The sequence below is a fragment of the Tursiops truncatus genome, chromosome 5 (assembly GCF_011762595.2).
Source record: "Tursiops truncatus isolate mTurTru1 chromosome 5, mTurTru1.mat.Y, whole genome shotgun sequence".
NCBI classification, from domain to species: Eukaryota; Metazoa; Chordata; class Mammalia; order Artiodactyla; family Delphinidae; genus Tursiops; species Tursiops truncatus.
The window spans coordinates 124,945,809-124,969,103 of NC_047038.1; the positions used below are offsets into that span (position 1 = coordinate 124,945,809).

The 23,295-nt window shown below is 36.7% G+C and overlaps 1 protein-coding gene across 4 annotated transcripts in view; it reads right to left on the reverse strand.

Moving 5' to 3' along the window:
• Positions 1-23,295, reverse strand: part of SMARCAD1 (SNF2 related chromatin remodeling ATPase with DExD box 1) — a 69,767-nt gene that overhangs the window by 41,417 nt on the left and 5,055 nt on the right. For all 4 annotated transcript variants that reach the window (XR_002174630.3, XM_019926427.3, XM_004318315.4 and 1 more), the window contains exons 3-5: positions 12,294-12,471; positions 4,914-5,085; positions 1,826-1,892 (exon numbers count right to left, since the gene is read on the reverse strand). Coding sequence is in view for 3 of the 4 variants with exons in the window: in XM_019926427.3 (XP_019781986.1) it covers positions 1,826-1,892; positions 4,914-5,085; positions 12,294-12,471 (417 nt within the window). In the remaining variant the exon portion in view is untranslated. The remainder of the gene's footprint in view (positions 1-1,825; positions 1,893-4,913; positions 5,086-12,293; positions 12,472-23,295) is intronic.

Below are 23,295 nucleotides of genomic sequence, written 5' to 3' on the forward strand. Positions count from 1 at the left end.
GTAAACTCCATGAGGGCAGAGGTTTTGTCCATTTTGTTTTGGCATGTACCCTCAGTGCCTAAAATAGCATCTGGCATCCAACAGTAGATGCACAATAAATATCTGTTAAATTAATGAATAAAGTGGAATGACATAAATTGCTCAAGAGAAAAAAGATTAGACACTGCTGTGGAATAAAGTTATCCAACAAATTTTTCAGTGGAAAGATTCTGGAATACTGAGATATTATGAAGACAAGAAAGAACATGTAAAATGCCCCAAACCATTTAGCAACTCAACAAATGTTAACTGAGCCTACCATTTTTCAGGAACTTTTACAGTAGGAATACTGTCATGAAGACACACTCAACCTTCTCCTGTACCATTTCCTATTATCAGACGGCCCTTAAGAACAAAGAAAGGCTAACATGTACTAACTATGTGCCACTCACTATAAGAAATTTACAATAACTTTATCACTTCTTCATAACAATCTAAGAGTTTGATACTATTATCATACTATTTTCCTGCAATGGAGACAGACAGAAAAGTTTGGCAACACTGCCCAAGGTTATACATCTAGTAAGTAAAGGAAAAGGAAGAACTGTATGATTTGGTTATGAATGAGAGATCATGTGGATAAAATATCATCATCTTTGGATCCACTCCAATACAATCTATTTAGGGGGGTAAATATGAGGTAGATAATTGTTGAAGAAAGATGATGGGCCCATGAGAACACATTATGGTGTTTTCTATTTTTGTATAACTACCCACTTAGGAAAACGGGCGCCCATTCACACTGTCGATGGACACATAAATTGGCAGAACTTTTAAAATTAACACTGAAGTGCATGTTCAATTTTAAAATGTGCATACCCTTTGATTCAGCATCCTAGTTTGAAGTTTAGCCTATAGAAATAATAACATAAAGATTTACTTACAAGGCTATTTACTTTTGTACTACAGTTAATGAAATAATGTAACCATAAATGCGAATTAACAGAGAAACAGTTAATAAACTGTTTATTAGTAGTCACAGAGGAATGTTTTGGAGGCATTTTTTCATTAGATAAATCTGATTGCACTGACAAGTTATCCATGGTAAATCATCAAATGATTTTTCTTAAAATGTAAACCAATACTATAATCATATTCTGTAATCTAATGTGTGTGTGTGTTGTATAATAGTGTGTAGGTTTGCTTTCATTCCTTAAATTATTTGGTAGTGAGATTATAGGTTATTTTTACTTGTTTGGTATGTACAAAAAAAAATCTAGATAGCATTTACTAAAAAAATAACTGGAGGTGTTTTTTATAATGCAAGCTCCATTAAATGTATTTATTTTTGTATTCTAAGCCTGGATTACAGAGTAAATATTTACTAAATGTAGGAATGCTGATTACCAGCTAGGACGTTCCTTAAGACATTATGTTCCTGACTCAGATTTATGTAAATAAAACTATAATGCAATTAGCAAGGACACTTAAGAAAGAACACATACCTCCCAAAACTTCACTGATATGAGATTTGATCTATAGAGAACAAGCAAAATTACCAATGAAAAAACTGCCCCCTTCCCTTTTTTGGGGAAAAAATATCAACCTAGAAAATCCAGTTCCCAAGTAGCTTTATGACCTCAGGTAATTCCCTTAACCTTTTTCTTCTTAAAACTTCTTACTCTTCACAATTTTCATCTAAAAACCCTGAAGCTGTTAATACCTCCTAAGGTTCCTCTAAGAATTCATGAAGGAGCTTGGTAAATTAAAGAGTAATATTAAAATGAGAAGATATTTATTATATAACTAGTTAAGTCAGCATGGCTTGAAACAAAGTCAGGCATACCTGCATCACCAAACATCAGCAAGGCAGCAGCAATTGCTCCATCCATAGTGCTGGTTGATTCAATTAACTAACAAAATGAGAAAAGATTAATGTTTTAAAAATAATACTTTAAGAATTATTTCACAAAGTTACCAAACATTGAAGAACAAATATATTAAATATACAGAGTGGAGAAATATACATACGTATTAGCTTAAGTTCATTAAATCCTATGATAAATTTTCAGAAAATCTGGTTTATCTAAAAGGTCTGAACTTACCTAAGCATATCTTAAAATATATTAGATTTATTTATCACCACTTTAAAGCAAAAAATAAAACACAGTCTATGTACAGTGTATTCAAGGTTTTGTTATTTTAATTGCAAGGCTGTGCACTAAAGTCTCAAAAACCTCCTACCTATGAGTGAGTTCAGGCACTGTGTGTGTGTGTGTGTGTGTGTGTGTGTGTGTGTGTGTGTGTGTGTGTGCGAGTGTGTGTGTGTGAGAGAGAGAGAGAGAGAGAGAGAGGGAGGGAGGGAAAGGGAAGGAGAAGGAAAGAGAGAGGGAGAGAAAGGAAGGGAAGGAGAGGGAAAGAGAGGGGAGAATGAGAGAGGGAGGGAAGGAGGGAGAGAGAGAAAGACACTGACAGACATTTAAAATAAACCACAATTCTGGCATAATTTTTTTTTAATCTAATACTTCTTGAGTGGGATAAAGGACTCTTGAAATTTGCTCTATTTCTAAATTGCTCTAAATTAAATTGCTTGAATTTGTTCAAGAACATATTAATATATGGCTTACATAATTAAGTTTCAAAATACTATTTTTTATACTATTCTGTAACATTTTGGATTTCAGAAAAAACTATCCCATATTTTTCTCTTGCTATAGTTTCCTGTATTTCCAATGAGCTACTTGTTTTAAAAAGATCTCACTTTTTAAAATAAGCTATTTTTGTATTAAATTAAATAGCCTCAAAACAAATTGATAATGCTCTTTTCTATACTAGTTTTCCTCATCTTGGATCCTCAGATATCCTGTAAGCCCCTCATTTTCAAAATAGTCAAAGCATATTCTTATCAAGCCTAGGACTAATTTATATTTTATAACTTCCTAAATTACTTTATGTGGGTCTAAAAGCCTCTGTAGAGTAACCTATGCCACCTTTAAATCTTTTGAAATGATGGGAGATCACTTGAAATCCAGATTACTTCAAGAGAGTGCTGTTTTGAGCAAGTGATAGGCTAAATTCCCAAGATTTCAGATACTACTGAAATACACATACAAAGTTCATTTATTGAGATCAATCCTATTTTTCCACTGTAATTATAAAATTAAAGATCAATGTTTCTATAGGAAATAAATCCCCTTGAACTACCTGAAAAACTGGCAATCAAGCTAAAGTATTTTTAAACTGAGATTTGTTTCTTTATGTTGAATATTTTACTATTCCATCATGCTTATTCTGCTGAAAGTTCTTTCCAACACTTTTAAGTGTTGCTACTAGTGGCTACATCTGTTCCTTCTTTTTCTAGGAAAAAAACCCATTGGGAGGCAAATTATGCTACTAGAAGGGGAAAATATAGACCCAAGATTCCATTAAAGTTTCATTTAGCTAACAGTAAGAAGGTATCAAAATGATCTGGGAAAAAAAGCTTCATATTAAATATACCAGAGAACAAAGGAATAATATAATCTACACTTAAAGAGTTCAAACTAGCAGGCCTAGGACCATTTTTGGTTCAGACATATTTTGCTTGACCTGAATGGTATCTTTGGTTTTGTCTTTCTTTAGTTACCATAAAAAGGAATGAGTACCGATACAACATGAAAGAACATCAAAACCTTATACTAAGTGCAAGAAGTCAGTCATAAAAGATCACACATTCTATGTTCCCCCTTATATGAAATGTCCAGAATAGGCAAATCTATAAAGACAGAAATTAGTGGTTGTCTAGGACTGGGGGAGGGAAATGGAGAGTGACTGCTAATAGGTACAAGGTTTCTTTCTGGAATGATTAAGATGTTCTAAAATTAGATTATGGTGATGGTTGCACAACTTTGTAAATATGCTAAAACCCAATAAATTATACACTTTAAATAGGTGATCTTTACGGCATGTAAATTGTATCTCAATAAAGCTGTTAAATTGATGATCAACACAAAATAAAAATCCAGTCTTTTCACTTTATTTGAAAATCTGAATTATTCGATAAAAACAGGCTGTCATTGATTTCACATGGTCATATCTTACCGAAGCTAAGGAGCAGCTACCCCTCTTAGAAAGGGTATGTGCCAATGTCCACCACTTCAGAGTTACCTGCCAAGCCCACACAGATACGGTACCTCCTATGCCTCAGCTTGGGGAAGGGGAATTGTCAGGCGGGTGGGTGGTGGTGATGATAAATACAAAGGAGAAAAAACTATGCACCTATAATTAAATGATTCCCCGAAGATCATTCAATTACTAAGTGGCAGAGCTAGGGATAAACTATTTACTAACCTTCAGAGATTTATTCTCTATCTAAAACTTAATGGAATGGTGAGTTTTTATTTGCTCTTATAATAAGACATAGATACCTATAACAGTCCAACTACAGCCACTTATTTTGTTTCTATAGTTCAATCAATCTTTCTCGGCAAGGGTGCTATTGGCAGCCAATTCTTCTGTTATGCAGGACTGTCCTCAGTATTGTAGGGTGTTTAGCATCCCTGGTCACATGCACTAAATGTGAACAGCAACTCCTTGTTATTTCGGGGGGAAAAAAAGAAAAAAAGCCTCCTGACATTTCTGAGTTTCTAGTGAGAGGTGGGGGGAGGAAGGTTGTCCCCATTTTAGAACTATTCAAACACAAAAAACTTCACAACCTATGTGAGATACAGAGAAGCCCAGATTGTACTATTTATAGGTGAATAAACCTCACCTACTATAAGACTCAACAAGTAAATCTCTGGCATTTGCCTTTATTAAATATTAAAGTTAATAATTATCTTCAAACATAAGATATCTTTAGAAAAATGACTATCCACTAAATACAGCACTGGATATAGGAGACATTTTAATCATCAATACAACTATAATAACCAATTACTATAAAGGGGTATAACCTTAAGTAAATCACTGTCACTTCTCTGTGGAAAAAGTTCCTTCAAGGTCTGAAGTTTAGCATCTTTAAGGTCTTCCAATTCCGAAAGGTCTTCCAATTCTGAAATATCATTATTATTTCTACCTGCCATGGTAGGAAGGCCTTGGGACTCTTCATCTTCAGATGGCTCAGAACTAAAAATATTTTCAGAGGGAAAAAAACAGTGTTTTAATGTATTACTAAGGTGATTTCATTATAATTGTATATATGTGTATATATAAAATACAGTATATTTGCAGTTCTTTTCAATAATAAATGCAATCTATACCTGTCAAAGATTAAAATGACTTTTTTCATTTCAGTACAGTTGTGCATATAAATCTACATTCCCAAAGTCAGCACCCTTTGAACATATCTCAACTTATCTGGGCTGGAATAGAAAAGAACAGCAAAAACCTGCACTTATTTTGTTAAGATCCATACTCATCCATTGCACACCCACTTTCTCTTTCCTACTTTTTCACCTGTACCCTGAATAAAAGATGAGTGCTGTCATGTTGCTCCTGAGAAATTCTGAAGCATACACTAGTACAAAGATAAAAGAATTTTCATATCCTAGCTAGGTGATCAGAATCTAAGTGTTAAAATCAGAATGGCCCCATTCAATATCAGACTGTCTACCAGGAACAAAACACTTCTTCCGCAGACGGGGAGCACTTATTTTACATAAGGCTTCACGCAACAACTAACTTAACCTCATTACATTTCACTTCATATGTTTATCCTATATAAAAGACATTGTGAGCCAAATTTCACTCGTGTATTTCCAAACAAAAAAAAATCTCATTTTGAAATTTTGATTTTCTACCACAGTAAGCATTCTGAAGATCAAAAAGCAGAAGTATAACAAATGGGCAGAAGTTATAGAAATCAAAGAAAGAAATATAGTTAAGTATATTCCTAGCGCCAGAGAATGCAGACTTTGCTATGCAGCTAATTCTATTCTTGGACAGTCTCTTAGACACATATCCAGGACCTGTATTTTAATAACTTCTCTATACTTTATTCATGTTAGTTCAGCTGTACCTGTTAGTGCACCGGTTATGCCTAAGAATCCCCTGAAAACATATCAAAACAGATTGTGAAGGATGAGGAATATGTATTTTAACAAGATTCTAGGCTGACTTCTTGAACCTTGCTCTGAAAAAACCGTTCTAAAGTAACAAGGTAAAATAAATCTCTTCTTTTAACACTGTCTGGCCTTCAATATTTGAAGACAATTACATGTATCTCCCTTTCCATTACACCCAGACTTTTCATTCCTTACGTACTCATCTCTATAAATTTTCACTCTGCCTCACTACATTCATGCTCCCTAACTGATTCTGTGTCTTAGTTCACTGAGAACATGGAAGCTTTCAGGTTTGAATCCTTTTCCATTCCTGTACTGGATAAGCACTTTAAAGGTCCTTGCTCTTCTCACCATCACAACCTTAACCAAGTGATCAGATTCATCACCATTCCATGGGACAAACTTAGGTGCCCTTGATGTAGTAAGTCTTCATGTTGATAATGAATCTTATCATGCCTTGGACTTAATGCCCAATTTACAGGAAATACAAATAACAGAGGAATAAATTCAATACCATCATGAAGAAACAATCAGAAAAGTCTATTTTGTCTAAAAGACTTGATCTCTTCTGTAAGTTAAAATCCTTAAAAAAGAGGAGAGGAGGGGAGTGGACTATTTTAAGATCAAAAGATAGTTAAGAGTCATGACATCCAAATGCAGTAAATGTACCTTATTTGGGTTCTGTTTTGAAAAACTAGCTACAAAACACATGGAATCTGAATATAAACTGGGAATTAGATGATGTAGAGACTGTTCACTGATAATAGTACTTGTTTTTTGGAAGTGGGATGTACAGCAAGTATTAAGGGAAGAAATCTTTAATTTACTTTAAGATACTTCAGCTAATAATAATAATTAATGAAATAATGAAACAAGGGAAAACATTAAAAATTGTTAAAGGTAGGTGGTATATATAAGTGTTCATTAGCTATTATTTTAACTTCTTATATGACTGAAGCTTTAAAAGTAAAAGAAAAAAAATCTACAAGAACAAGAATGACCATTTTGCGTTCTTTTATCCGGTCTCAGATCAAGTTACTCCCTTCTGCTGAAGTCCCTTCTCAGTGCTAAGGGATTCATTCTAGCCCTTTCTACTTCCTACAGGGCCCTCTTAACTGCCTACCATCTTCTCTCCTGAATCTTTTCTCTCCTTAAGCTCTTCCTCCCAAGCCTGCAGTGCATTCAAGACTGCATTTCATTCAGTGTGCCAGGGGTTCTAGGCACTGTGGACACAGCAGTGAAAGAAGCAGACTCTCCTCTCCTTCACAAATTTTATAAGGCTGATTTTCTATTTCAGCGTTTCCTATATTGTTCTCAACTTACTGGCTTATATCTTCTGCCCCATCACTTTGGTGAAACTGTCCTAAGGGCAATAATCCCTCTAAAATGTCAAACGTGATTTAAAAACACAAACCAGAACACCCCGAACCTTTCACTGGTTGTCTTCTCCTCTGTGTTCCCATCACTGTTGCTTTTTGAAAAGGCAGCCCTACCCTAACCCTCACCCCAGGGGCTCTGCAGCATCATTACTTCTGATTTTCCTTTGACCTCTTAGCCTGTCCTTAATCTCTGTAGAAGGCTTTCTTACTTTTTTCACCTCCCTGAACTGCCAGTATCACCTAGGATTCCGTCTTCAGCTCCTCTTGTCTATTAATGCTTCCTGAGAGATTACAGCAATTGCCAGAGTTCCTAGCATCTATATCAGTGGTTCTCAAAAGGGGGGCAATTCTGCCCCCAGAGGACATGTGGCAATGTCTAGAGACATTTTTGATTGTCTTGACTAGAGAGGTGCTACTTGGCATCTAGCCGGTAGAGATCAGAGATTCTGCTAAACATCCTACAACGTACAGGACAGCCCCTCACAACAAAGAACTACCTGGTCCAAAACGTCAACAATGTCAAGGTTAAGAAATCCTGATAACCAAACAGGCCCATGCATGGGTACTGACTGTAACTGTGGAACGTGCACACAATGCAGTACTATGGAGTTGTGAAACAATACAGATTTTTATGAGCTGACATGATTTCCAGGATATATATACTGCTAAGTTAATAAAATAGAGAATAAATGTACATATATATCTATACATACACAATACAAGACACAGTGCTATCTTCTGTGTAGGAAACAAGAAGAAAAGATAAACGAAAGAAAAACAAATTATGACTAGAAACTAAACAAACTGGTTAGTTCTGAGGTAGGAGGAGGAAAGGGTCAGAAGGAGAAGGACAGAAAGTTAATACTTCTCTAAGCACACTGTACATGGAGTTTTAATTTTTGGCACTATGTTAATATTTTAAATATTTGAAAGTAAAATTTTTAAAACGAGGGACAAGGGAAAAACCCTAAAAGGAATACAAACAGAAATTAATGAACTGAACTACATTTCAAGTGAATAACAAAGAAAAATTTAAATAAGTAAGCCAAGTACTGTAACCATATACCCTCATCTAAAGACAAAATAAAACTTATAAACAAATATTAAACTCATAGTGAGCTTAATGGTCAAGAAGCATGATTACAGCAATTCTGAAACTATTTTATGTACACCGAGTGATTGAACAAATTAGCAAATATAATGATATTGGTGGAAGCAGAGTTCTCACTGTCAGAGAAAGAAATATAGAGAAGAGGCAAGGAGGAGCCTTGTATTAGTAGATTAGAATGAAATATATTATTATAAACTCATGATTTAAAAAACAAACAAACAAACAACATTCTCTGGTTCTCTTATATCCTAGCCCATTCTTGCTAAAAGGGCAATGACATAATCCCCTGCTTCACCCAACAGCAAAGGAAGGACACAACCAGTCCACAGATTTCCAAATACCATTCCTTTAAAAAGGAATCAGTGCTACTTGGAGAAATGGCTAATTCTAATTTCAGGCTTGGAGTAGGGAAAACACTAGTCTGCAACATCTTGCGCCAGAAGGGAAAGGCTCAAAAATTGATAGGAACCTCTCAAATCCAGAGTCTGTGTAAAGGGGCCCTCACCTGCCAAAACTGAGCAATTTCAGCATCAAAATGAGTAATAATAGTAACAGATTATAATCAGTTGAGCAAAAACACACCTATAATTCCATTTTTGTATTTACTGTGCTAAATAAATATATGAATAAACAAGGAGAAAAGGGAAAACTATCTATAGTAGAATAGCAAGTATAAATTCTAGAATGCTAGTTAGAATACCACATTTCACAACTACCAATGTAATAACGGATTCAGGCAAGAATCATCAACAGATGCTACAACTATTGAAGGGAAGTCTGCTAAGGAAGAGGATCCTTACCCAGTCTTAAAGTATCTCATCAGAGATTACTTAATCATTAAAAATGGGAAAATGGTTAACTTTATAGGAGAAACCTGGCAGGCTTCTGAGTGGTTAAGTTCACTTCACCAATAATGAGACAAACTGGTTATCAGTGTGCCTCCTAACATAACACACTGAGGAGGACACAAAATCATTTATGTAACTCCTATCACTTAACCTAAATTTAATCATGAAGAAACAACAGGGGTGCAGAAATTGAGAGACATCCTAAAAAACCTGGCTTGTTACCTTCAAAGGCCAATTATCATGAGAATCAAAAAGGCTGAGAAACTTTCAGATTAAACGAGACTAAAGACACATGAAAAACTAAACCCAATGTATGATGCTGGAAAAAACTTTACTATAAAGTACTACTCAAAATATGATCCATGGACTGACTGCTAGTCCTCGAAATCAAACTGTTTGTTATCTATCCATGACAAAATAAAGCACTTAAAACAGAAGGAAAAACACATTGCTTAGTTCAGTTTTTTTTTTTTTCTTTTCATTACAAGACTTTCTTGGTGAAAGAATGAGTACATTAATTTACATTCTAGGGCACATTCCTTACTGATAAACCAGTACTCTGAGTAGCACTACTATAAAGAACATTATTGGGATAACTGGTAAAATTTAAATACGGACTATATATTAGATGATATTACTGTACCAACGTTAATCAGTATTTGTGAATTTGAAATGCTACTTTTGGAGGGAATTCCCTGGCGGTCCAGTGGTTAGGACTCAGAGCTTTCACTCATGGGGCCCAGCTTCGATCCCTGGTCGGGGAACTAAGATCCTGCAAGCCACGAGGTGTGGCCAAAAAAAAAAAAAAAAAGAAATGCTACTCTTGTTATGTAAGAGAATGACCTTGTTCTTAGGAGATAAACGTGAAATTATTAGAGGCAAAGGTTTCAGTAATAATTCTAATTATTATTTTATAAAGAAGGTGACAAGCAAACGTGGGGAAATGTTAACAATGGGTGAATCTTAATCTTTTTAAAAGGATGTGGAAATTGATTATTCTTGCAACTTTTCCGTAAGTTTAAATTTTTTTCAAAATAAAAAGTAAAATTTGGAGTGCTAATATAATATCAATTTTCCTTAGGATTTACCACACAGGATCATCACTATTTTTTATTTCATAGTGAAATTCAGGATAAAGGCATGTTCATCAGGGCTTATATACACAAAGTTCATTTTAAGAGGAAATCCTCATCTTGGGAGTGGACAGTGTTAAGCTCTTGCACCTCTGCCACACTTTCTTCACTTAGCTTCTGATCACACAACCTTCTGACTTTTTTCTTACCTCAATGACTGCTCCTTCTTAAGAGTCTTCTGTAAGTTTCTTCTCATCTCCTGTTCCTAGAATCCAGAGTTCGCCTGGCCTAAGTCCTTCAACTAAGAGATCTTCTGTTTTCCAGCTACACTAGTGTCTCTTACTGATTTCATCTAATCATGTACCTCTTAATATCAAGTATCCTGATAACTCGTAAATTCAGATGTGGAACCTTGACCTCTCTCCAGAACCTGAATGTCACAAATCCAACTGCCTACCGGACAAGCCCACTTCAGATGCCTAAGAGTCTCCTCGATCACAGCATGTCCGAGACTGAGCTGCTGGTCTTTCCTGCGAAAGGTGCTCCCCCACTGCACCCAAGGCAGCATTCCTCATCCCAGTTAGGGTTGGCTCCATCCTTCCAGTTGCTCAGGTCAGATATCTTAGGGTCATCCCTGACTCCCGTCTCTCCCATTCCATTTGAAATCCATCAATAAATCCTCTCTGCTCTACCTTCAGAGTATATTTAGAATCTAACCACTTATTATTCACTCCCATAGCTACTAGCATGGTTTAAGCTTCCACCATCTTTTGCCTTGGTTATTACAACAGTATTCACGCTTCTACTACGACTCCCCTACAGCCTTAAAAACTTTTAAACATATAGATCAGATCATTTTACTCCTCTGCTCAATATGTTCCTTTAGCTTCCCATCTCGTTCAGAATAAAAGCCAAACAGCCTATGGGCTTAACATGATAAAGCTCTTTCCCTATCCCACTCCGCACCTTCTGACCTTAGGTCCTTCACTCCGCATCATTAGCCACCACTACCCACCCCCCCAGCCCCGCCGCCCACTTTCCTCAAAAACAACAGGCAAAATACTACTTCAGGGTCATTAAACAGGCTACTCCCAATGCCCCTCCCACCATATCCACATGGCTCCCTTTTTTAGCTCCTTCACATCTTTGCTCAAGCATCATCTTCTTAATGAAGCCTTTTCCAACCATGCGCTTTAGAAACCATGCCCTTAGCCGGGCTCCAAACCCTGTATTTCCCTTCCTGTTTGCCCATCATATGTATTATTTGACATACTGCATTTTTAATTTATTTACTGTTTTTCTATCTAACATACAAAGCTCCGTGCTAGCTCAATGAATGTGTCCCGAAAATGTTAAAATGATTTGACTCTAGGATTCAAGAACAAATCAGAAAGCAGTTACAGGTGACTGAAGGTACTTGTGAAAATAATTATCTATGGAGAATGAAAAACTTAAATATTTGCTCTCACTGAACTTTTTATTGAAAATCAGAACCATGGGAGTTCCCTGGTGGTCCAGTACTTAGGACTTGGTGCTTTTACTGCCGTGGCCTGGGTTCACTCCCTGGTTGGGGAACTAAGATCCCACAGCGCATGGCCCAGCCGGAAAAAAAAAATATCAGTTATCCAGAGTCTCTCTCTCTTTCTCACTCACACACACAGGCACGCACGCACACACACACACACACACACACACACACGCACATCTCTCTATATCTCTTAAGTTAGGGAAACATGATGAAGATGCAGTCAGGAAAAGGCAAAAAAGGAGGGAAGTCATCAAAAATTTTCAGTTTCATTAACTTTTTCTCAAAAAAAGTCTTATACATGCAAATATAATGAATCTATTAAGTTGCTTACACTATAATCACCGTGTCTTTGTTGAATTTTTTCTCTTGAACTGTACTGGAGCAATCTGGGGAAACAACATCTTCACTATCTGAAGACAAATCAATATACTGAATTCCTCTTTGATTCTTGAAATATGATATACTTGCTTTTCTTTCATTTTCTGGGGTTTCTGGAACACTAGAATCTTCTGCAAAAGAGAAAAAGCAGAAAGGGATTTTGAATAACTTGAAAATAAAGCAAATTTGTTTTTGATAATTACAAATCATGTGCTAAAAATCTTTAGCTTCATTCACTGTTTCCATCCTAAAACCAAAAATTCCTCCCAAGTTTTAAAGAAAACATTAATAGTCAACCAGGGCTGGCATTAAATGATTTTCCAATTCACAGGTTACTTACTAGCAAGAACTTAGTGGACACTGCAAAACAGGTTTGTATTTTATATTTTAACCCTTTTCTCTCTGTGCTTTTGCTTCCTAGTACCCAGTTCTTGCCTAAGAGAACACGGACACTAGAGCCCAAACAACTTGAATTTCAATCCCATCTCTCAGCTAAGTTACTTAATCTAAGTCTCTGCATCCTCAGATGTAAAACAGAGATGCCAATAATCACAGGGCTAATGTGCACATAAAATCAGAAGATACGTATTAAGCACTTAGTTCAGTAATAGGCACACAGCCAGTATTCAACAAACATTAGCTCTTACACAAATGTTAGTGTTATGGACAAAATTATGTCCCCTCCAAAATTCCTATGTTGAAGTTTCAACCCCCAGTACCTCAGAATGTAATGTATTTGGAGATAGGTCCTTCACAGAGGTGACTAACTTAAAAAAGGCAGTTAGGTTAGTGACCTAATCCAAAAGGACTGATGTCCTTATAAGAGACACCAAGGATGTGTGCGCATGGAGGAAAGGTGATGTGAGCACACAGCGAGAAGGTGGCCACCTGCAGCCCAAGAAGAAAGGCCTTACAAGAAACTGAACCAGCCAACACTTTCATCTTGGACTTCTAACTTCCAGATATGGCAGAAAATAAACGTCTGCTGGTTAAGCCACCCAGTCTGTGGTATTTTGTTACGGCAGCCCTCACAAACTAATGAAGTTGGCATCACCCGTCTATGCAAAACAAATGAGTATTCTATTGAGGTCTCCTCTCTTCAAAGGGCTGAGTTCTAAAATTATTCTCCATTATACACTTGAGGAGAGATCAGATTTAAGAAATTCATATTAAAGTAAAAGTAGTCAGTGTCTTGGTTTAGTGAATACCATCACCCCTCAGTATCTGTGAGGTTTGGGGGGACTGGTTCCAGGACTTCCCTGCTCCCCACACCAAAACTGGGGGATGCTCAAGTCCCCCCCTAAAACTCTTGGCCTCGACCCCATTAACTGTCATGAAATGATAGCCATCATTATCATAAGGCTCCTGAGTCATATTTGTAAATAACATTAACCAAGGCCTATATAACCAATCGCCTGGAGTGAACTAAAAAATACTTTACTTCCTGCAATGAAGTCCTAGCAACATTACTGAAAAGCAAATCACAAAATTGTTCCAAAAGAACAATTTTATAAATGTTGAGTGTGCCTTGAGTGAAAAACTCTGCTTTGGAACAAATCACAGCTATGTTAACTGTCATATGTATGAAGACATTTACAAGTTCTGATAATTATGTAAAGTAATAAAATTATAGTCCAATTCCTGTAAAATAAGTATAAAGGTACTGGGGACACTGCTTTTACATAGTATTCCTGATATGTCACAAATCACACATAAAACTAAGAATTTAGATCTTTACTGTATCAAAACTTTGACCTAAACTTAATGCATATCATTTTAGCAGTTTAACAAAAGTGTCCTGCTTTCTTATACTTGAAAAGGGCTTTTGCAAAACGATTTGGATTGTCCACTTTTCTTTAAAAAGCTTCTTTACTCAAGGACTTCCCTGGTGGCACAGTGGTTAAGAATCTGCCTGCCAATGCAGGGGACACGCGTTCGATCCCTGGTCCAGGAAGATCCTACATGTTGCGGAGCAACTGAATCTGTGTGCCACAACTACTGAGCCTGCACTCTAGAGCCCGCGAGCCACAACTACTGAAGCCCAGGCACCCTAGAGCCCGCGAGCCACAACTACTGAAGCCCAGGCACCCTAGAGCCCGCGTGCCGCAACTACTGAGCCTGCATGCCTCAACTACTGATCCCATGTGCTGCAACTACTGAAGCCCTTGTGCCCTAGAGCCTGTGCTCCGCAACTAGAGAGGCCACTGCAATGAGAAGCCCACGCACCGCAGTGAAGAGTAGATCCCGCTCGCCGCAACTAGAGAAAGCCCACGCACGGCAACGAAGACCCAATGCAGCCAAAATAAAAAAAAAAAAGCTTTTCAAACTGGCCATTTAAATGTATTACTGCACGGTGGGGGGTGTCTAAAAATTCTATTAATGAGTACTAGGAGAACTAGAGTTTCTTGAACTTCATCTTATTAAAAACTACTGCTTCATCAAGAACATTCTTAAGTGAAACTAGTATTTAAAAATTTTAAGGATACAATGACAGTTTGGAATCTTGGCCTTGATTCATGCTAGGGCACTGGCAGTTTTACCTACCATTGTTTTTGCACCATCAGTGCAAATACCAACATAGTGAAAAAGGCAAGTGATGTCTTAATATTATTATGAAATAGTTTTGACCTTATGGATACCCTTTTGGGTCTTAGGGACCTCAAAGGTTCACAGACCACACTTTGAGGACTAAAGGGAAACAGTAAGAGCTTATCTATATAAAATATCAATTTACTAATATAGTCAATAATCTGGAATTAGAACAGTGCTGAAATGCTTAGATTTGTTTGTTTGGACTATTTTTGGAAGTAAACAGCAGCAAAAATATCTAATAGCCAATGGTCAAAAAGATATTCCTGATGCACTGATGCTTTCTGACCCAAAGCAAACAAGCACTTTAAGCAGCACCACAAAGGAGACAGGAAGGAAGCAAAACAGAAAGATATAGAAATGAAGGGAAGAACAGTGACAAGTAGAAACAATTATAAAGACATGGGCTACTACATAATTCTGACTTTGCTGAATGCCTTCTGTATTAAAGGCACTGTGCCAGGACGTGGGGGGTACTGAAGGAAAAAAAAGGCCAGTCACAGTTGCACTTGCCCTAAAGAAACTAATAATAGGAGCCAAGTAGCCATGTACATAAGTAGCAATGTTGTGAGTCGTAATTTGTGCCATGCGAGAGGAATCAACAAAACGCTAAAGGAACATGAGGGAAAACAGCTATCCTTTCAAATAAAAACAATAAAAAATCCTATGTTTTAGAGACAGTAGATGATATTTTCTCTACCAAAGGCAATGGGAACCTACATTATTACCATATGCAAGAAGATTCCAAGGTTCCAGGGGGTAATTCCAAATGAAATTCCCCATTAGTGGTATGCATGAGAAGACAATTTTTTTTTTTTTTTTTTTTTTGCGGTATGCGGGCCTCTCCCGTTGCGGAGCACAGGCCCCGGACGCACAGCGGCCAAGGCTCACGGGCCCAGCCGCTCCGTGGCATGTGGGATCTTCCCGGACCGGGGCACGAACCCGTGCCCCCTGCATTGGCAGGCAGACTCTCAACCACTGCACCACCAGGGAAGCCCAAGGAGACAATTTTATACCCTGAACGTTTCCAGTATACTTTTACCCATTCTCATATCTAAGTCTACCATGAAACAAAATGAGGATTTAAAACTGCTACTGATTCTACCTTTCTAAGCGGTCCAAGATCAAGAACCACTCAAAAAACAAACAAAAAAATCACTACTGGGAGATTATGAAAGGTCATCTATAAATAAAGGTGATCTCCCAAAGCAGAATGAAAACACTTAAACCTTTATATCTGGGACTTTCCTGGTGGCATAGTGGTTAAGACTCCGCACTCCCAATGCAGGGGGCCCGGGTTCGATCCCTGCCCAAGGAACTAGATCCCACATGCATGCCACAACTAGAAGTTCACATTCCACAACTAAGGAGTCCGTGAGCCGCAACTAAGGAGCCTGCCTGCTGCAACTAAGGAGCTGGTGAAACACAACTAAGGAGACTGCAAGACGCAACTAAGAGACCCAGTGCATCCAGAAAGAAAGAAAGACACCTAGTTCTCAAAAAAAAACACACACAAAAAAACCTTTATATCCGTCCTGCAGACTTATGTAAGTGTGCCATTTTTGATATTCTAATTGTATATTGCTCTACATGGTTCAATTCTCTACCATGGCAACTGACTTTCAAGGCAGTTCTTTTGAATACCTAGTAAAGCACATCATATATTTGCCTCTTTGAAAGGTTAATTACCAAAATAATAGATTATAAAATCTTGACTGTTTTAATTTGAATGCCATAGTAGATAGGGAAAGACCTTTAGCATCTCAGATAAGTCAAACTACCTCTGATGAAAGCTCTTGAAAAAGACCAAGTATACACTGAATACAAGATTGAAGGGTAGTTTCTAATACACTACTCTAACATAAAATGAGAAAGAAGAAGCATTTCAGGTTTAGGCCAAAAGATAAAGATAAAAAGAAAAAATGTAAAGGAAGGAAAGTCATGCTATTAATAATGTCAAAGTGTTAAACCTGAAAGGTACTTTTTAATAACAGAATTTATATCTACAATAAAAATATGACTGGCATATGTACAACTGCATTCTAATAATGAAATGCATAAACAATGCAGGATACATAAAGCAGAAAGTCAATAGAGACAAATATGAGGCTTTAACTCTCTTGTCTAAACTCTTAATAGAGAAGAGAGCACAAAAATAATTAAGATACAGAAAGGTGTTTTTCAAACATTTTTGATTGGAACCCACTGTAAGAGACCCATTGTAGATTATGACCCTAAACACATCGATTGCTAGACAGACATATATAACTGAAACAAAGGTCTCAGAGGCTTTATTGTAAGCGATACTTTGATAATTTTCTATTTATTCTACTCCATTAAAAAAAGTTATATGCATTTAGTTAGGATATAAGAAACTGACTTTATGACATGTTTGTGATCCAGTTTGAAAAAAATGATACAAATAATAAAACATTATTATCTGACATATAATTAAATCTACAGTTAGATTATATCTCTTTTCAAGTACACTTGAACTTTTACAGAAATTGTGTAGTAGGCCAAAAAGAAAATCTCAGTAAATTCATCAAAGAAATACTACAGACCACATTCTCCTGTCACAAAAAGTGAAAACTGGAAGTAAATGTTAGTAAGAACATTGAAGCAAAATTTCAGTCACTTGGAAATTCAAAAAACAAAAGAAAAAACAAAGAAACCACCTCTTTAAACTTTAAGGTTAAACTTTCTTCAACATTTTATTGAAGAAAAAACAACAACAAAAAGAAAAAACAACAAAAACATACCAAAATCTACAATACAGGCATACCTTTTTTTACTGCACTTTGCAGATATTGTGCGTTTTACAAACTGAAGGTTGGTGGCAACCCTGTGTTGAGCAAGTTTACTGACACCATTTTGGTAGTAATTCTTGCAGTGTTTCAAACTTTTTCATTATTGTAATATTTGCTATGGTGATCTGTGGTCAATGATCTTTGATGTTACTACTGTTATTGTTTTGGGTGCCCACACAGCACCCATATGAGATGGCAAACTTTGATAAACGTTATGTGTGTTTTGACTGCTCCACCAACCTGCCACTTCCTTCATCACTCTCCCTCTCTTCTAGCCTCCCTACTCCTTTTTTAAAAAAAATTTATTTATTTGGCTGCGCTGGGTCTTGGTTGTGGCACGCAGGATCTTCCTTGTGGCATGCGGGATCTTTAGTTGCGGCATGCGGGATCTAGTTCCCTGACCAGGGATCAAACCCGGGTCCCCTGCATTGGGAGAGTGGAGTCTTAACCACTGGACCACCAGGGAAGTCCCCAGCATCCCTATTCCTTAAGAAACAACAATAAATTAGGCCAATTAATAACCCTCCAACGGTCTCTAAGTATTCAAGTGAAAGGAAAAGTTGCACATCCCTCTCTTTCAAAAGCTAGAAATGATTAAGGTTAGTAAGAAGGCATGTTGAAAGCCAAGACAGGCCAAAAGCTAGGCCTCTTGCACCAGTTAGCCAAGTTGTGAATGCAAAGGAAAAGTTGTTGAAGGAAATTAAAAGTGCTACTCCAGTGAACACACAAATAAGAAGCCAAACAGCCTTTTGCTTATTATATGGAGAAAGTTTTAGTGGCCTGGATAAAAGATTAAACCAGCCACAGCATTCCCTTAAGTCAAAGCCTAATCCAGAGCAAGGCCCCAATTTTTCCATTCTATGAAGGCTGAGAGAGGTGAGGAAGCTGCAGAAAAAAAGTTTGAAGCTAGCAGAGGTTGGTTCATAAGGTTGAAGAAGCTGTCTCCATAACATAAAAGTGCATGATGAAGCAGCAAGTGTTGATGTAGAGGCTGCAGCAAGATACCCAGAAGATCTAAGATAATTAATGAAGGTGGCTACACTAAAGAAGAGGTTTTCAATGTAAGCCAAACAGCCTTCTAATGGAAGAAGATGCCATCCTGGACTTCCATAGCTAGAGAGGAGAAGTCAATGCCTGGCTTAAAGGACAAGTTGACTCTCCTGTTAAGGGCTAATGCAGCTGGTAACTTTAAGTTGAAGCCAATGCTAATTTACCATTCTGAAAATCCTAGGGCCCTTAAGAATTATGCTAAATCTACTCTGCCTGTGCTCTATAAATGGAAAAAAGTCTGGATGACAGTACATCTGTTTATAACACCAAATACTGAATATATTAAACCCACTGTTGAGACCTACTGCTCGGAAAAAGATTCCTTTCAAAATATGACTGCTCATTGACAATGCACCCGGTCACTTAAGAGCTCTGATAGAGATGTACAATGAGATTAATGTTTTCATGCCTGCTAACACAATATCCATTCTGCAGCCCATGGATCAAGGACTTTTGACTTAAAAGTCCTATTATTTAAGAAATATTTTCCAAAAGGCTACAGCTGCCATCAATAGCAATTCCTGTGATGGATCTGGGCAAAGTCAATTGAAAACCTTTTGGAAAGGAGTCACCATTCTAGATGCCATTAAGAACAGTTGTGATTCATGAGAAGAGGTCAAAATATCAACATAACAGGAGGCTGGAAGAAGTTGATTCCAACCCTCATGGATGACTTCAGTGGAAGAATGAACTGCAGATATGGTAGAAACAACAGAGAACTAGAATTAGAAGTGGTGCCTTGGGACTTCCCTGGCAGTCCAGTGGTTAAGACTGAGCTTCTACTGCAGGGGGCTCGGGTTTGATCCCTGGTTGGGGAAATAATATCCCAATACTGCATGCAGAGCAGCCCCCCCAAAAAAAAGAAAGAAAGAAAGAAAAAAAAATTCAGGAGAAGTGGCCCCTGAAGATGTGACTGAATTGCTGCAATCTCATGATAGAACTTTAATGGAGAAGTTGCTTCTTATGGATGAACAAAGGAAGGAGTTTCTTGAGATGAAATCTACTCCTGGTGAAGATGCTGTGAAGACTGTTGACATAACAACAAAGTATTTAGAATACTACATAAACTTAGTTGATAAAGCAGTGACAGGGTTTGGAAGGATTGACTCCAGTTTTGAAAGTTCTGCTGTAGGTAAAATGTTATCAAACAGCACTGCACGCTATAGAGAAATCATTTGTGAAAGAATCAACTGATGCGGCAAACGTCACTGTGGTCCTATTTTAAGAAGCTGCCATGGCCACCCCAGGCCTCAGCAACCACCACCCTGAGCAGTCAGCAGCCCTTAACATTGAGGCAAGACCCTCCCCCAGCAAAGACATTACAACTCACCAAAGGCTCAGATGATGGTTAAAAATTTTTAGCAATGAAGTGCTTCTTAATTAAGGTACGTACATTGTTTAAGACAATGCTACTGCACACTTAAAAGACTATAGTATAGTATAAATATAACTTTTATATGCACTGGGAAACCAAAAAATTCATGTGACTTGCTTTACTGTGATACTTTATCGTGGTGGTCTGGAACCAAACCCGCAGTATCTCTGAGGTATGCCTATAATGATGACATTTCAAATATAAGAAAAAGGATTCGTCAATAAATGGTTCTGGGATAAGTGACTAGTAAATGATAAATAATGAACAAAGGAGAAAACGGTATCACCTTTTCTTTAGCCCTTATAACAAACTCCAGATGAAAGTTAAGGTTTAAAAAAATTTAAAAAAACAACTCATATCCATCAGTTTGGCTACAAAAAACCCCCCAAAAAACAAAACAAAAAAACAGAAAATAACAAGTGTTGGCAAGGATATGGAGAGAAACTGGACCCCTTGTGCACTGTTGGTGGGAATGTAAAATGGTGCAGCTACTGTGGAAAATATATGGTGGTTTCCTGTATGATCTAGCAATTCCATTTCTGGATGTATACCCAAAAGAACTGAAAGCGGGGTCTGGAAGAGATATTTGTATACTCATTTTCACAGCAGCATTATTCACAATAGCCCCAAAGTGAAAGCAACCCAAGTGTCATCCACAAATGAATAATAAAATGTAGGTATATATACAATGAAATATTCTTCAGCCTTAAAAAGTGAGGAAATTCTGATACACGTTACAATGTGGATGAATCTTGAAGACATTAGGGAAAATGAAATTAAGGCAGTAACAAAAGACAAATCCTGTATGATTCCACTTTTATAATGTACCTAGAGTAGTCAAGTACATAGAGACAGAAGATATAAGGGTGATTGCTGGGGGTAAGAAGGAATTGTTTAAGGGGTAAAGAGTTTCTGTTTTAAGATGAATTGTTAATTGTTTAAGATGAAAAGAGTTCCAAAGATTGGGTGTACAAAAATGTGAATGTACTTAACCCTCTTTGACCTGTACACTTAAAACTAGTTATTGCATATTTTACATATGTACATTTTACTACAATTAAGAAGAAAATTAACACAGATGTGATAGAAGAAAATATGGATGAATATATTTATAATGTGGTGGTAGGGAATGGCTTTCTTTTACCAAATCTTTTACCAGGTCAGATCAGGACCTAAAACCTGTAAGCCTTGAAAAAGATGAACAAACTGACCATATAAAAATGTAAAACTTCTCTGTCACAAACAACAAACAGAATTAAAAGAATAAAATTAAAAAACTTATAAATCATTTATTAGAAAATGAGAAAAAGGAACACAGAAAAAGTTCAAATTGCTAATAACATTTATGAAAACATACTTAACCTTAAAAATAAAGAATAAAAATAATGCAATTTAATTGCTTATTAGCCCTTTAAAAATTAAAAATGTTTGCAATATTTTAGCCTGGTATGAAAAAGCAGACAACTGAAAACCAAGCTGTAGTGTGGTGCAAATTGGTAAAACTTCTGTGTAGGGTGATTTGGCAATTACTAAAATATTACTCATATTCCCTCTAATTTGACAATTCCATTTCCCAGAATTCTTCCACAGATTGTACAGAGGCAAAAATATCTATTCAAAAGGATGGTCACTACAGCATTCTTTTAACAACAAAAAGAAGAAGAAATAAACCAAAACAACCGATGTCTATAAACAGGAAACTACATGAATTATAATACATCTGTGTATAATAATAAGATACACTGTGGTCACTAAAAAAAATTGAAGTACAGCATATTTTATATGAACTGACATGGAGAGTATAAAAAATCTACTTTTTAGTTAATAGTGAGTTGCATTACAATATGTATGTACATAATACTATTTTATCTTAAAAAAAAAGCTAGAATATATACAGGCAGGAAAAAAATACAAAAGAATACCAACACTAAACGAGGATTACAGAAGAGTCTCTCTTCATTACATACTGTTGTAATCATTTAATTTTTTTATATAACATTTTATTTTGAAGAAAATAGCCAAGCATGGAAAGTAAAAAGGTAGAGAAGGAAAACACAAACAAAAAATGTACATTTAAAATGTACTTAAGACATTTAGACTCACTGTACTTTCTATTAGAACAACTGAGCACTAACCCTTTTACCAATTACTGCTTTTCAACTAACATTAATAGACATTAAGAAACCAAAATTTCTATCCAAAGATATAATGATGATTCACATCTTGGCCACACACACTTAAAAAGGACTAAGGAATACCTGATGGTTACAGATCATAAGGCTAAAATGGTATATTCAGCTTCATTCAAAGGATCTTATCCATTTTACTGCTTGCAAGGACTTCAGAGAACATCTAGACAAAGGAAGTGAAATCCAAAAACGATAATGTCTTAATCAAGATCATACCATCCATAAGTGGCAGAGCATTGCTCTCTGGAAATCTTTTCTGATAACAGGTATAATTAAAATTTTTTCTCTCACTTATTAACAATGGTTACTTTCTACATGACAACCACATCTAAAGAGCAACCACTTTAGAAGACTGAATATATTTTATCAAGAAATTCTTCAAGCATATACTGAAACTTTCCTCCAACCCAACCCCATAATAACCTATGAACCCATCTAATTTTCTCTTTCACTCCCCCGCGCCTGGATAAAATGTGTCTTTATTCCAAGTTAAATAGTCCAGCTGTGTGCGCACTCCCATCCCCTTGATGCCTGTCTTCAGATACCTCCCCTCCCTCATCCTTTTCCTCTCCCCTAGCTTCTTCCCCTTGGATGCTCAATTTTCAACATTCCTCAAACATCTTTTCTTGACATTGCTTCCCCATCCAGCTGTTTCTCTCTTTCCCGTCTTGGAAGAGTAGTCTTCACTCCTTCAGCTTTCTACCGAAACTGCTAAAGGTCAACAGGAACTTTAATTTCCAAGGAAAGCGGTCTCTGATCAGATCCAACTTGACCTCTCTGCAACATTTGATACTGTTCACTATACACCACCCTGGAAACTCTCCTATCTTTAACTTCCAGGGCATTATCATTTTCTATGACTGTTCTAGTCATCCTTTATATCTTTCATTGGTTTCCCTTCCTCTGTCCATCATTAAATATTGATGCTTCTTACCATATATC